Source organism: Grampus griseus (assembly GCF_964374135.1).
Source record: "Grampus griseus genome assembly, chromosome: 8".
Classification (NCBI taxonomy): domain Eukaryota; kingdom Metazoa; phylum Chordata; class Mammalia; order Artiodactyla; family Delphinidae; genus Grampus; species Grampus griseus.
Window position 1 is genome coordinate 24,523,454 of NC_139002.1, and position 15,015 is coordinate 24,538,468.

Here is a 15,015-nt window from a genome sequence, read left to right on the forward strand (position 1 = left end):
TTTCAATCATTTTTATTTCTCTTCCTGCTGAGTCATACTCCACCTATGATATCTTGTCATATAAATACTAGATACAAGGTTAAGCACTTATATTTATTTCCTACTGCTGCTATAACAACTGCCAAAACCTGAGTAGCTTTAAACAACAACAAATTATTATCATACAATTCTGGAGGCCAAAATCTGAAATGGATCTCACTGGGCTAAAATCAAGATGTCAGCAATGCTGCATTCTTTCTGGAAGCTCTAGGGAAGAATTTGTTTTCATGTCTTTTCCAGCCTTTAGTGGCTGCCCACATTCCTTGGCTCATGGTCTCCTTCCATTTTCAAAGCCAGCAATGACCTACCAAGTATGTCTCACATCACATCACTCTGGTGCTGACTCTTCTGTCCCCTCTTTGACTTATACAGACTCTTTATTTTCCCAATTATAAGGTCCCTTCATTTTTTTTGGTGTGGTGGTTCACTGGCATAAGGAACTCAAAATGGCAAGGTGACAGTATCAGCTTCCGTTTTAATGTAACTGTTGGTGTGTACCTTGGTGGAAGCCTTTCTCCTGTGGGTTCTAAGGCCTTTATATCCACAGAACCCAAAGGTACAAGGAAAGGAAGCAAAATTTTCACTAGTGGATTATTAGAGATAATATTGAGAGGGAGCCACTTTCATTTCCACCCTTTAATTTTCAAACTCATAAATGCTGGCTGGCATAGATTCAGATCATATTCTATAACATGAAGGACATCACTGTAGCCTGAAAAGTGTTGTCAGTGGAACTCTAACTGTAACTGAGTCTCCAAAATGCCATTCCACCAGGCCAAGTGCTTTAGGGTGATGGGGAACAAGGTAATGTCAGTGAATTTCATGAGCATAGGCCCATTGATGTGCTGCATTTGCTCTGAAGCAAGTTCTCTGATCAGAAGCAATTCTATGCAGAATATAATGACAAGTGAATAAAACATTTTGAAGGTACACAGATAGTGGTTTTTGTAGAAATATTTTGTACCCAGGAGTGTAAATTATCAATTCCAATGAGAATCAAGTGTTACCCCTTCCATAATGGAAGTGTTCCAACTAATCAATGTGCCACAAGAAGCTGGCTAATTCCCTCAAGGAGTGATGCCATATCAGGGGCTCAGTGTTGGTCTCTGCTTTGGCACAGTGGGCACTCAGCAGTAGTTGTAGCCAGATATAGTGCATAAAAATCCATTTTGCTGAGCCCGAATAACTTCCACTCCTCCATTCCTGTTGCCATGGCCACTTTGTTCATGAGCCCATTGGGCAAGGAGAGCAGTGGCTAGGGAAATAGACTGACTGACTCCAAAGAATGGGTCATCTTGCTTACTTGATTATTAATATTCTTCTCTACTGAGATTGCTCTTTGATGAGAATTGACATGGGACACTAATGTCTTCACACTTGGTGCCCATTTGGAGGGGTCTGACCTCTTCCGCAAAAACTTTCTAACCAGGTTATTTCCAAATCCCTGACCATCCAGCAAAGCCACCAGTTATTGCCCATCTGTAGATCTGTACCTCTGGCCATCTTTTCTTCCAGGCATAATATACAACAGGTATGCTGCTTGAAGTTCTGTCCCCTGTAAGTATTTCTCTTCAGAGCTACCCCTGAGTGAGGCTGTATATTATATACGGAACTTCCTATGGGTTACACTTTGCACTTGACCTCCTGAGGCCTGCTAGGTCCTGAGTTTGACCAATAGAATTCAAACTAAGTGATGCTGTGTGACTTCCAAGACAAGGCCTTGAGAAGCCTTGCAATTTCTACTGTCTCTCTCTGTCTCTTTCTCCCTCCCTCTCTCCATCTCTTCTCTCTCTCTCTCTCTCTCTCTCTCTCTCTCTCTCTCTCTCTCTCTCGTACTTTGAAATGTACATGCTGTGAAGAAACTCTAAACTGAAAGTCTGTATGGAGAGAGAAGCCCAGCCATCACAGAGGTTCCAACAATCCAAGCTGAAGACCCAGTATATGTGTGTGAGACCATATTAAATCACCCATCTCCAGCTGATCTGGCAACTGACTACAGCCAAATACATGAGTCCAAGCAAGAATAGAAGTTCCCCGTCAACCCGCAGAAAGCAGTTGTTTCTTTAAGTCACTAAATTTGAGGGTGGTTTGATACAATAATCTACAAGTTTAGAAGATACTATTCAGATTTTAAACCATCATAAATTTTTCTTGATACTCAATTTGGGGTTTTACTTAAGAAATTACATCTTCCTTTCAGAAAGAATATTATTCGTGTTGAGGTGAGCTGCACCATCTTCCACAGGCAATTGCAATGGGACTTCAAATTGTCATATTAGTATTATGGATTACTTCGACTTGTATTTATTTGATTTGATTTAATATAAGCAAACTGAGAGGTCAGGGAATGTTTACCAAGAGTTATTAAGGGTTTTGGGAGGGATAAGGTAGGAGAGGGTTACCAAAGATAGCTTTCCAAGATAGAAGAATTGCTTGCAGTTGTTTGACTAAATTTGCACTAACAATAAAAGTAGATAGGGTTTGTAAATCAGTGGAATTACCACAGGAATGAGGAGGATTCTGTAATGACAATAATAGATAATACTTATTGAGTGCTTTTTTATGCCAGAAGTTGTTCTAAGTGCTTTACAAATTTTAGCTCATTTATTCCTAACCATAGCTGTATGAAATAGTACTGTCATTCCCATATTTTAGATAAGAAACTGATCATAGAGGTTAAGCAACTTGTTCAGGATCACACAGCTAGTAATTACTAACACTTAAGCCCAGACAATATTATGCCACGCTCAGTGTTCTTAACCACTAGGCTGTATTTTGTCTTTCTCCTAGATTACACTGGAGTATACGAAATTGACCCAACCAAAATTTTGGATATTTTATTTATAGTTGCTAGTGATACCATTACAAATTTAAGGGTAAAACTCTTTGTGAAAATAATACCAATATTGCCTGACTTATCAAAGCAAACCTTGATTGGATAATATTTCTAAAATCTAGTTTACATATGTAAAATCTATTTTATGATTTTTACTCATTTTGCCCTAATTAGGCAGAAAGCTAATTAGAGGTAGAAAACCCAGTTTTGACCATAAAATCTTATGTGTTTGAACCTTTAGAATGTCGCTGTATTCCAACACTTTAAACGTTTGATTAATATAAGAAGACAAGGGGAGCCACGTCAGATACTGAAATACATTAATCCTAAAGAGGTAAGGACATTATTTATTGATACAATATATTTTCCCCCCTTAAAAATGTGTGGCTACTTTATAAATTCAATGTGCTTGTATTTCTTTTTTTTAACTTTTTAAATTAAACTATTACACACATATAGAAAGTTCATAAAACATAAATTTATAACAACTGAATCATCACAAGCAAACCCCTGTGTAACATTCACCCAGATCAACGTTTTCATACTTCAAACCATTACCTTTGGGTGCCCTGCAAATCACTGCCGACTCTCTTCTTCCAAAAGGTAAACCCTATTTTGAATCCTACCACTATACTTTAGTTTTCTGTTTTAAAGCTATATATAAATAGAATCCTATAGTATACTTTTGTATCTAGCTTTGTTCATTCAACATTGTTTGTGAACCTAAACTTCATTCATTTCATAAGAATGTTGGTAGTATTCCATTTTATGAATATACTGCTATTTATTCATTCTACAATAGATTGACATTTGGACATTTTCTAGTTTGTGGCTATTATAAAGGCTGCTTTTGGAACTATTCTTACTCATGCCTCCTGGTTAACAGGTCCACAAATTTCTTTTGGTTTCTATTCAACCTAGAATCAGAATTGCTGGATGGAAGGATATGCCAAACTATTTTCCAAAGTTATTGTATTAATTTATATTCACTGTCAGCAACCTTTGGGAATTCTTGGTGCTCTACATCCTCAGCAACACTTAATATTGTCAGTTTTTAATTTGCACTTCTCTGATTACTAATGAAGTTGAGCATCTTTTTGAGGAGTTGTGCTTCTGATTAAAATTCTATATGTGATTTTTCAGGCCTGACCACAGGCAATTACAAAGCCTTTACCTGACAGGACTCACAAGGGAAAGCTATCCTCACCTCACACTAGACTTGGTACAGAGTCATTGCATTACAGTCAATGAAGGGAGTTGCAGACAAGGACTCAGGACCCTCTCTGTCCACGAATTTAGGCATATTTTCCTAGCCCCAAAAGCCTTCACTCCTAGATCTCTCTCTCTCTTTTTTTTAACATATTTTTATTGGAGTATAATTGCTTTACAATGGTGTGTTAGTTTCTGCTGTATAACAGTGAATCAGCTATAGATATAAATATATTCCCATACCTCCTCCCTCTTGCGTCTCCCTCCCACCCTCCCTATGCCACCCCTCTAGGTGGACACAAAGCACCAAACTGATCTCCCTGTGCTATGCGGCTGCTTCCCACTAGCTATCTATTTTACATTAGATAGTGTATATATGACCATGCCACTCTCTCACTTCGTCCCAACATACACTTACATCTCCCCATGTCCTCAAGTCTATTCTCTACGTCTGCGTCTTTATTCCTGTCCTGCCCCTAGTTCTTCAGAACCTTTTTTTTATATTCCATATATATGTGTTAGCATACTGTATTTGTTTTTCTCTTTCTGACTTACTTCACTCTGTATCACAGTCTCTAGGTCCATCCACCTCACTACAAATAATGCAATTTCGTTTCTTTTTATAGCTGAGTAATATTCCATTGTATATAAGCGTCACATCCTCTTTAACCATTCATCTGTCGATGGACACTTAGGTTGCTTCCATGTCCTGGCTACTGTAAATAGATCTGCAATGAACATTGTGGTACATGACTCTTTTTGAATTATGGTTTTCTCAGGGTATATGCCCAATACTGCGATTGCTGGATCATATGGTAGTTCTATTTTTAGTTTTATAAGGAACCTCCATACTGTTTTCCATAGTGGCTGTATCAATTTACATTCCCACCAACAGTGCAAGAGGGTACCCTTTTCTCCACACCCTCTCCAGCATTTATTGTTTCTAGATTTTTTGATGATGGCCATACTGACTTGTGTGAAGTGATACCTCATTGTAGTTTTGATTTGTATTTCTCTAATGATTAGTGATGCTGAGCATCCTTTCATGTGTTTGTTGGCAATCTATATCTTCTTTGGAGAAATGTCTGTTTAGGTCTTCTGCCCATCTGGATTCGGTTGTTTGTTTTTTTGATATTGAGCTGCATGAGCTGCTTGTAAATTTTGGAGATTAATCCTTTGTCAATTGCTTCATTTGCAAATATTTTCTCCCATTCTGAGGGTTGTCTTTTCATCTTGTTTATGGTTTCCTTTGCCATGCAAAAGCTTTTAAGTTTCATTAGGTCCCATTTGTTTATTTTTGTTTTTATTTCCATTTCTCTAGGAGGTGGGTTAAAACGATCTTGCAGTGATTTATGTCATAGAGTGTTCTGCCTATGTTTTCCTCTAAGAGTTTTATAGTGTCTGGCCTTACATTTAGGTCTTTAATCCATTTTGAGTTTATTTTTGTGTATGGTGTTAGGGAGTGTTCTAATTTCATTCTTTTACACGTAGCTGTCCAGTTTTCCCAGCACCACTTATTGAAGAGGCTGTCTTTTCTCCATTGTATATTCTTGCCTCCTTTATCAAAAATAAGGTGACCATATGTGTGTGTGTTTATCCTTGGGCTTTCTATCCTGTTCCATTGATCTATATTCCTGTTTTTGTGCCAGTACCATATTTTCTGCATGACTGTAGCTTTGAAGTATAGTCTGAAGTCCAGGAGCCTGATTCTTCCAGCTGTGTTTTTCTTTCTCAAGGTTGCTTTGGCTGTTCTGGGTCTTTTGTGTTTCCATACAAATTGTGAAATTTTTGTTCTGGTTCTGTAAAATGTGCCATTGGTAGTTTCATAGGGATTGTACTGAATCTGTAGATTGCTTTGTGTAGTAGAGTCATTTTCACAGTGTTGATTCTTCCAATCAAAGAACATGGTATATCTCTCCATCTGTTTGTATCATCTTTAATTTCCTCATCAGTGTCTTATATTTTTCTGCATACAGATCTTTTGTCTCCTTTGGTAGGTTTATTGCTAGGTATTTTATTCTTTTTGTTGCAATGGTAAATGTGAGTGTTTCCTTAATTTCTCTTTCAGATTTTTCATCATTAGTGTTTAGCAATGCAAGAGATTTCTGTGCATTAATTTTGTATCCTACTACCTTTCCAAATTCATTGATTAGCTCTAGTAGTTTTCTGGGAGCATTTTTAGGATTATCTATGTATAGTATCATGTCATCTGCAAACAGTGACAGTTTTACTTCTTCTTTTCTGATTTGGTTTCCTTTTATTTCTTTTTCTTCTCTGATTGCTGAGGCTAAAAATTCCAAAACTATGCTGAATAAGAGTGGTGAGAGTGGGCAACCTCGTCTTGTTCCTGATCTTAGTGGGAATGGTTTCAGTTTTTCACCTTTGAGGACGATGTTGGCTGTGGGTTTGTCATATATGGCCTTTATTATGTTGAGGTAAGTTCCCTCTATGCCAACTTTATGGAGGGTTTTTATCATAAATGGGTGTTGAATTTTGTCAAAAGCTTTTTCTGCATCTATTGAGATGATCATATGGTTTTTTATCATTCAATTTGTTAATATTGAGTATCACACTGATTGATTTGTGTAATTGAAGAATTCTTGCACTCCTGGGATAAACCCAACTTGATCACAGTGTATGATCCTTTTAATGTGCTTCTGGATTCTGTTTGCTAGTATTTTGTTGAGGACATTTGCATTTTGTTCACCAGTGATATTGGCCTGTAGTTTTCTTTTTTTTTGTAACATCTTTGTATGCCTTTGGTATCAGGGTGATGATGGCCTCATAGAATGAGTTTTGGAGTGTTCCTCCCTTTGGTATATCTTGGAAGAGTTTGAGAATAATAGGTGTTAGCTGTTCAATAAATGTTTGATAGAATTCCCCTGTGAAGCCATCTGGTCCTGGGCTTTTGTGTGTTGGAAGATTTTTAATCACAGTTTCAATTTCAGTGCTTGTGATTGGTCTGTTTATATTTTCTATTTCTTCCTGCTTCAGTCTCGGAAGGTTGTGCTTTTCTAAGAATTTGTCCATTTCTTCCATGTTGTCCAATTTATTGGCATACAGTTGCTTGTAGTAATCTCTCATGATCCTTTGTATTTCTGCAGTGTCAGTTGTTACTTCTCCTTTTTCATTTCTAATTCTATTGATTTCAGTCTTCTCCCTTTTTTTCTTGATGAGTCTGGCTAATCATTTATCAATTTTGTTTATCTTCTCAAAGAACAAGCTTTTAGTTTTATTGATCTTTGCTATTGTTTTCTTCATTTCTTTTTCATTTATTACTGATCTGACCTTTATGATTTCTTTCCTTCTGCTAACTTTGGGGGTTTTTTGTTCTTCTTTCTCTAATTGCTTTGAGTGTAAGGTTAGGTTGTTTGAGATGTTTCTTATTTCTTGATGTAGGATTGTATTGCTATAAACTTCCCTCTTAAAACTGCTTTTGCTACATCCCATAGGTTTTGGGTCATCATGTTTTCATTGTCATTTGTTTCTAGGTATTTTTTGATTTCCTCTTTTTCTTCAGTGATCTCCTGGCTATTTAGTAGTGTATTGTTTAGCCTCCATGTGTTTGTATTTTTTAACAGATTTTTTCCTGTAATTGATATCCAGTCTTATAGTATTGTGATCAGGAAAGATACGATTTCAATTTTCTTAAATTCACCAAGGCTTGATCTGTGACCCAAGATATGATTTATCCTGGAGAATGTTCCATGAACACTTGAGAAGAAAGTGTAATCTGTTGTTTTTGGATGGAATGTCCTATAAATATTAATTAAGTCCATTGTGTTTAAAGTATCATTTAAAGCATGTGTTTCTTATTTATTTTCATTTTAGATGATCTGTCCATTGGTGAAAGTGGAGTGTTAAAGTCCCCTACTATGATTGTATTACTGTTGATTTCCCCTTTTATGGCTGTTAGCATTTGCCTTATGTATTGAAGTGCTCCTATGATGGGTGCATAAATATTTACCATTGTTATATCTTCTTCTTGGATTGATCCCTTAATCATTATGTAGTGTCCTTCTTTGTCTCTTGTAATAGTCTTTATTTTAAAGTCTATTTTGTCTGATATGAAAATTGCTACTCCATCTTTCTTCTGATTTCCATTTGCATGGAAATCTTTTTCCATCCCTTTACTTTCATTCTGTATGTGTCCCTAGGTCTGAAGTGGGTCTCTTCTAGACAGCATATATATGGGTCTTGTTTTTGTATCCATTCAGCTAGTCTATGTCTTTTGGTTGGAGCATTTAATCCATTTACATTTAAGGTAATTATTGATATGTATTACCATTGATTATCTATTACCATTTTGATTATTTATTATATCTAATAGATATCTGTTGATATCTATTACCAATTATTGATTATCTATTACCATTTTCTTAATTGTTTTGGGTTTGTTATTGTAGGTCTTTTCCTTATCTTGTGTTTCCTGCTGAGAGAAGTTCCTTTAGCATTTGTTCTAAAGCTGGTTTTGTGGTGCTGAATCCTCTTAGTTTTTGCTTGTCTGTGAAGGTTTTATTTTCTCCTTCGAATCTGAATGAGGTCCTTGCTGGGCAGAGTAATCTTGGTTGTAGTTCTTCCTCTTTCATCACTTTAAATATGTGCTGCCTTTCCCTTCTGGATTTCAGCAGAGTTTCTGCTGAAAGATCAGCTGTTAACCTTATGGGGATTCCCTTGTATGATATTTGTTGCTTTTCCCTTGCTGCTGTTAATAATTTTTCTTTGCATTTAATTTTTGATAGGTTGATTAATATGTGTCTTGGCATGTTTCTCCTTGGATTTATCCTGTATAAGACTCTCAGTGCTTCCTGGACTTGATTAACTATTTCCTTTCCTATATTAGGGAAGTTTTCAACTATAATCTCTTCAAATATTTTCTCATTCCCTTTCTTTTCCTCTTCTTCTTCTGGGACCCCTATAATTCAAATGTTGGTGCATTTAATGTTGTCTGAGAGGTCTCTGAGACTGTCCTCAGTTCTTTTCATTCTTTTTTCTTTATTCTGCTCTATGGTAGTTATTTCCACTCTTTTTTCTTCCATGTCACTTATCTGTTCTTCTGCCTCAGTTATTCTGCTATTGATTCCTTCTTGAGAAATTTTAATTTCATTTATTTTGTTGTTCATCATTGTTTGTTTGCCCTTTAGTTCTTCTAGGTCCTTGTTAAATGTTTCTTGTATTTTCTCCATTCTATTTGCAAGATTTTGGGTCATCTTTACTATCATTACTCTGAATTATTTTTCAGGTAGACTGCCTATTTCCTCTTCATTTGTTTGGTCTGGTGGGTTTTTATTTTGTTCCTTCATCTGCTGTGTTTTTCTATGTCTTCTTATTTTGCTTATCTTACTGTGTTTGGGGTCTTCTTTTTGCAGGCTGCAGGTTCATAGTCCCTGTTGTTTTTGGTGTCTGCCCCCAGTGGCTAAGTTTGTTTCAGTGGGTTGTGTAGGCTTCCTGGTGGAGGGGAGTAGTGGCTGTGTTCTGGTGGATGAGGCTGTATCTTGTCTTTTTGGTGGGCAGGACCACATATGGTGGTGTGTTTTGGAGTGTCTATAAACTTATGATTTTAGGCAGCCTCTCTGCTAATGAGTGGGACTCTGTTCTTGTCTTGCTAGTTTTTTGGCATACATTGTCCAGCACTGTAGCTTGCTGGTCATTGAGTGGAGCTGGGTCTTAGCGCTGGGATGGAGATCTCGGCGAGGGGTAGGGGTGGTTGGCCGTTTGATATTACATGGGGCTGGGAGGTCTCTGGTGGACCAATGTCCTGAACTCGCCTCTCCCACCTCAGAGACTCATGCCTGACACCCAGCTGGAGCACCAAGACTCTGTCAGCCACACGGCTCAGAAGTAAAGGGAGGAAAAAGCAAGAAAGCAAGAAGCAAGCAAACAAGAAAGGAAGAAAGAAAGAAAGAAACAAAGAAAGAAAAAGATGAATAAAAATAAATTTATTTATTTTTATTAATTTTATTTTTATAAAATAAAAAATTATTAAAAATAAAAAATAAGTAATAAAAATAAAAGAAGGAAAGAAAGAAAGAAGAGAGCAACCAAACCAAAAAACAAATCCACCAATGATAACAAGTGCTAAAACTACCAAAAAAAAAACCTGACAGAAGCCTAGGACAAATGGTAAAAGCAAAGCTATACAGACAATATAACAAAGAAGCACACACATAGACACTCACAAAAAAGAGAAAAGGAAAAATATATATACATATATATATATATAAAGAAGAGAGCAATCAAATCAATAAACAAATCTACCAATAATAATAAGCTCTAAATACTAAACTAAGATAAACATAAAACCAGAAACAAATTAGATGCAGAAAGTAAACCCTAAGTTTACAGTTGCTCCCAAAGTCCACCACCTCAATTTTGGGATGATTTGTTATCTCTTCAGGCATTCTACAGATGCAGGGTACATCAAGCTGATTGTGGAGATTTAATCTGCAGGTCCTGAGGCTGCTGTGAGAAATTTCCATTTCTCTTCTTTGTTCACACAGATCCTGGGGTTCAGCTTTGGATTTGGTCCTGCGTCTGCATGTAGGTCGCCTGAGGGTGTCTGTTTCCCACCCAGACAGGATGGGGTTAAAGGAAGGTCTGATTAGGGGCCCCTGGCTCACTCAGGCCTGGGGGAGGGAGGGGTATGGAATGCAGGACAAGCCTGCGGTGGCAAAGGCTGGCATGACTTTGCAACAGCATGAGGTATGCTCTGTGTTCTTCTGGGGAAGTTGTCCCTGGATCACAGGACCCTGGCAGTGGCAGGCTGCACAGGCTCCCAGAAGGGGAAGATGTGGATAGTGATCTGTGCTTGCACACAGGCTTCTTTGTGGCTACAGCAGCAGCCTTAGCATTTCATGCCCGTCTCTGGCATCCACACTGATAGCCACGCTTGCGCCTCTCTCTGAAGCTCATTTAGGTAGTGATCTGAATCCTCTCTCCTTGTGCACCCCGAAACCATGGTTTATTGCCTCTTCGGCAGGTCCAGACATTTTCCCAGACTCCCTCCCAGCTAGCTGTGGCGCACGAGCCCCCTTCAGGCTGTGTTCACACAGCCAACCCCAGTCCTCTCCCTGGAATCTGACCTCCGAAGCCCAAGCCTCAGCTCCCAGCCCCCGCCCGCCCCGGCGGGTGAGCAGACAAGCCTCTCAGGCTGGTGAGTGCTGGTCAGCACCGATCCTCTGTGCGAATCTCTCTGCTCTTCCCTCTGCACCCCTGTTGCTGCACTCTCCTCCATGGCTCTGAAGCTTCCCCCCCGCCCCCACACACACACCCCGTTTCCACCAGTGAAGGGGCTTCCTAGCGTGTGGAAACTTTTCCTCCTTCACAACTCCTTCCCAGAGGTGCAGGTCCCGTCCCTATTCTTTGTCTCTATTTTTTCTTTTGCCCACCCAGGTAAGTGGGGAGTTTCTTGCCTTTTGGGAAGTCTGAGGTCTTCTGCCAGCGTTCAGTAGGTGTTCTGTAAGAGCTGTTCCACATGTAGATGTATCTTTGATGTATTTGTGGGGAGGAAGGTGATCTCCACGTCTTACTCCTCCACCATCTTGAAGGTCCCCCTCCAAGGTCTCTTCATCTGCGGCCATGGCCAGAAGTCTTCAGGCATCTCTGATGAGACCTCCTTATGCAGGAAACCTTGAAGACACTTTCCTTACTCCGAGTCAGCTTACTCTGACCCTCCCCTCTCAATTTCTCCCCTCCCCCCGCCACCCCCACAAACACATACATACACATAAAACTGCCAGAGCCTTTGTAAAGGATTCCCTCAACAGTGAGACAACATCCTCCTGAAAGGGGAGTTTTTGCTTCCTCTGGTTTTAGGCTCTTTAGACTCCTGTTTGTTACCTTCAAAGTCAAGGCATTCTTTCCTTTTCTGCTTGTTGCTTTAAATAGCTACTACCACACTGAACAGCTCAGCTCTCCCTCTACCAAATTCGATGAACTTCTGACAGCTTTTTTTTTTTTTCATGCCTTTTATACCTGTATTGTCTCTCTTATTCTTACTGATTTTTATCTGTTCTTTACGTACTCTTTATACAAGCCCTTTTTCAGTTATCTGTGTTACAGATATTTTTCACTCAATGATTTGACTTGTACTATCTGAATAAAGTCTTTCCAATGATTTTTAAAAATATTTATGTATTTCTTTAGGCTGCATTGGGTCTTAGTTGCCGTGTGCAGGATCTCCGTTGCTGCATGCAGGCTCTTTAGTTGCAGGATGGGGGCTATTTAGTTGCAGCATGCAGGATCTTTACTTGCAGCATGTGAACTCTTAGTTGTGGCATGCATGTGGGATCTAGTTCCCTGACCAGGGATTGAACCCAGGTCCCCTGCATTGGGAGTGCAGAGTCTTAGCCGCTGGACCACCAGGGAAGTCCCTCCAATGATTTTTTTAATTTAAAATTTTAAACATATACAAAACTGGAAAGAATAAAGTAATAAGCCACCATATACTCCACACCCAGCTTCAAGAATTAGCATTTCATGGCCAATTTTTTTCATCTACAACTTTATCCACTTTCCCCAGCTCCTAGGTTAATATTTTGAAGCATGACTATTGTTTGATGAACAAAGTTCTTAATTTTAATGTAGTCCAATTTATCAATCTTTTTCTGTATTATTGGTGCTTTTTTATAAACTACCTCAACCCCAAGGTCATGAAAATACTCTTATATTATATAAACTTTACTGACTTGCCTTTCATACTTAGATCTACAATCCAACTGGGATTAATTTTTGTGTATGGTGTGAGGGAGAAGTCAACTTTCATATTCTTCCATATAGACATCCACTCCATTATACACCATTCTGCAGTGCCATTTTATCATAAATGAAGTAACAATTTACATATGGGTCTGTTTCTGAATCTGTCTGTTTCTGTTCCATTGGTCTAATTTCTACCTTTGTATTTTTTTTTAATTTTTATTGAAGTATAGTTGATTTACAGTGTTGTGTTAGTTTCAGGTGTACAGCAAAGTAATTCAGTTACATATATATGTGTGTGTGTGTATATATATATGTATATACACACACATATATATATATATATACTTATCTATTCTTTTTTGGATTCCTTCCCCAAGTAGGTCACCACAGAATATTGAGTAGAGCTCCCTGTGCTATACAGTAGGTCCTTATTAGTTACCTCATATACAGTAGTGTGTATATGTTAATATCAATCTCCCAATTTATCACTTCCCTGCATGTTTCCCATTTGGTATGCATAAGTTTGATTTCGAGATCTGTGAATATGTTTCTTTTTTGTAACTAAGTTCATTTGTATGATTTTTTATTAGATTCCACAAATAAGTGATATCATATGATATTTGGCTCTATCTATCTGACTGACTACACTTATATGATAATCTCTAGGTGCATCCATGTTGCTGCAAATGGCATTATTTCATTTTTTATGGCTGAGTAATATTCCACAAAGGTTCACATTCCTGGTGTGGCTTGCTGGGGCCATGGTGTGAAATACAGACATTTTTCTCAAAAATAGTTTTTGTGTATTTTGACCTGTCTGCCAGTTCCTTGAGGAACCTGTGCAGAGGCTTGCCTTTGTTTCATCTGCTTCCATGCAGTCCCAGGGCTGGGCCAGCTTCCAACCTTTAAAGTCATATCCTGGAAAAGGTGAGGCTGAGGAGGAAGATACATGGGGATGTCTAAACAAATAGAAAATATATATTGTTTAAAAAAGATAAAAAGCAGATTAGTGATTGCCAAGGGCTAGTGGGGAGAGGGAATGGGTAATGACTGCTTAATTGGTATAGGTTTTCCTTTTGGAGTGATGAAAATGTTCTAGAAATAGTGTCAGTACAATATTGTGAATGTACTAAATGTCACTAATGATACATTTAAGTTGTGTGTGTTTCACCACAATTTTTAAAAAATGTTTAAAAATCTATTGGAATTTTTATTGGGATTGCATTGAATATTTAGAACAATTTTAGGAAAACTGACATCTTAACAATATTGAGACTCCAATACATGAATATGTGTGAAAATATGGAGATATGCCACCCAGATTCCTCTTCATAAGAAGACTTATTACACAGTTGGAGGGAGTGTGATCAGCAGACAACCTCCAGTGTCTCCTGCAGAGAACTGCATCACCCTAAATCAGTCAGCTGCTTCCAGGACAGTCTGTACCTAGTGAGTGAGTAATGTGTGGGAGTGGGGGTGGGGAAGTGGATATAAAACCAGACTGAGATTGGGCAATATTCATTCTAGAGTTCCCTGCAAGATTGGCCAAGGCTTTGTGGGGCCTGTATTGCAGTTCAAGTTCTTCCTTCCCCTTCCTTTCACAGGTGGTGATCCCTAATAAACACATAGTGCCCAAACTTCATATCAGCATCTCCTTTCAGAAAACCCAACCTGCAACATTAGTTAGCTCTTCTGTAATTTCTGCACAGAGGACTTGTACATCTTTTCTTTGATTTATATCTTGCTTTTTCATGCTCCTATAAATGGTAATTTGAAGACATTTATTTTCCAATTTGTGCTGCTGGTATATAGGAAGATGATAAATTTTGTTTATTGACTTTCTCCCCAAACACATTGTTATGCTTATTTATTAATTCTAATAATTTGTACATATATTCTTTTGGATTTTCTCCATAAACAAGCATATCATCCTCACATAATTAGTTTTATTTTTCCTTTTCCAAAAGTTTTAAATTTTATTTCATTTTCTTGCCCTTCTGCACTAATAGCACCTTAAGTTAATTGGTGAGTAGAAATGGCAACCACTATCTCATTCCTGACTTCAAAGGGAAAGGGCTCAATATTTCATCATTAAATATAACACATGCTATAGGCTTTTTATTTTAAAAACAGCTTTTATCCGATTAAGAAAGTTTCCTTTTATCCTTATTGGACTAAAAGAGTTTTGTTTCTTTTACTTTCATTCCAAGAATGGATGTTAAATTTTGAGA

General features: G+C 38.0%; 1 protein-coding gene across 1 annotated transcript in view; it reads left to right on the top strand.

The window, feature by feature from the left end:
* LOC309826602 (protein MFI) overlaps positions 1-15,015 on the top strand; it is a gene marked incomplete at both ends in the record, with an annotated part of 89,876 nt that overhangs the window by 23,500 nt on the left and 51,361 nt on the right. The window contains 1 exon segment of the mRNA XM_082660859.1: positions 3,117-3,209. Within this exon segment, the coding sequence (XP_082516985.1) occupies positions 3,117-3,209 (93 nt within the window).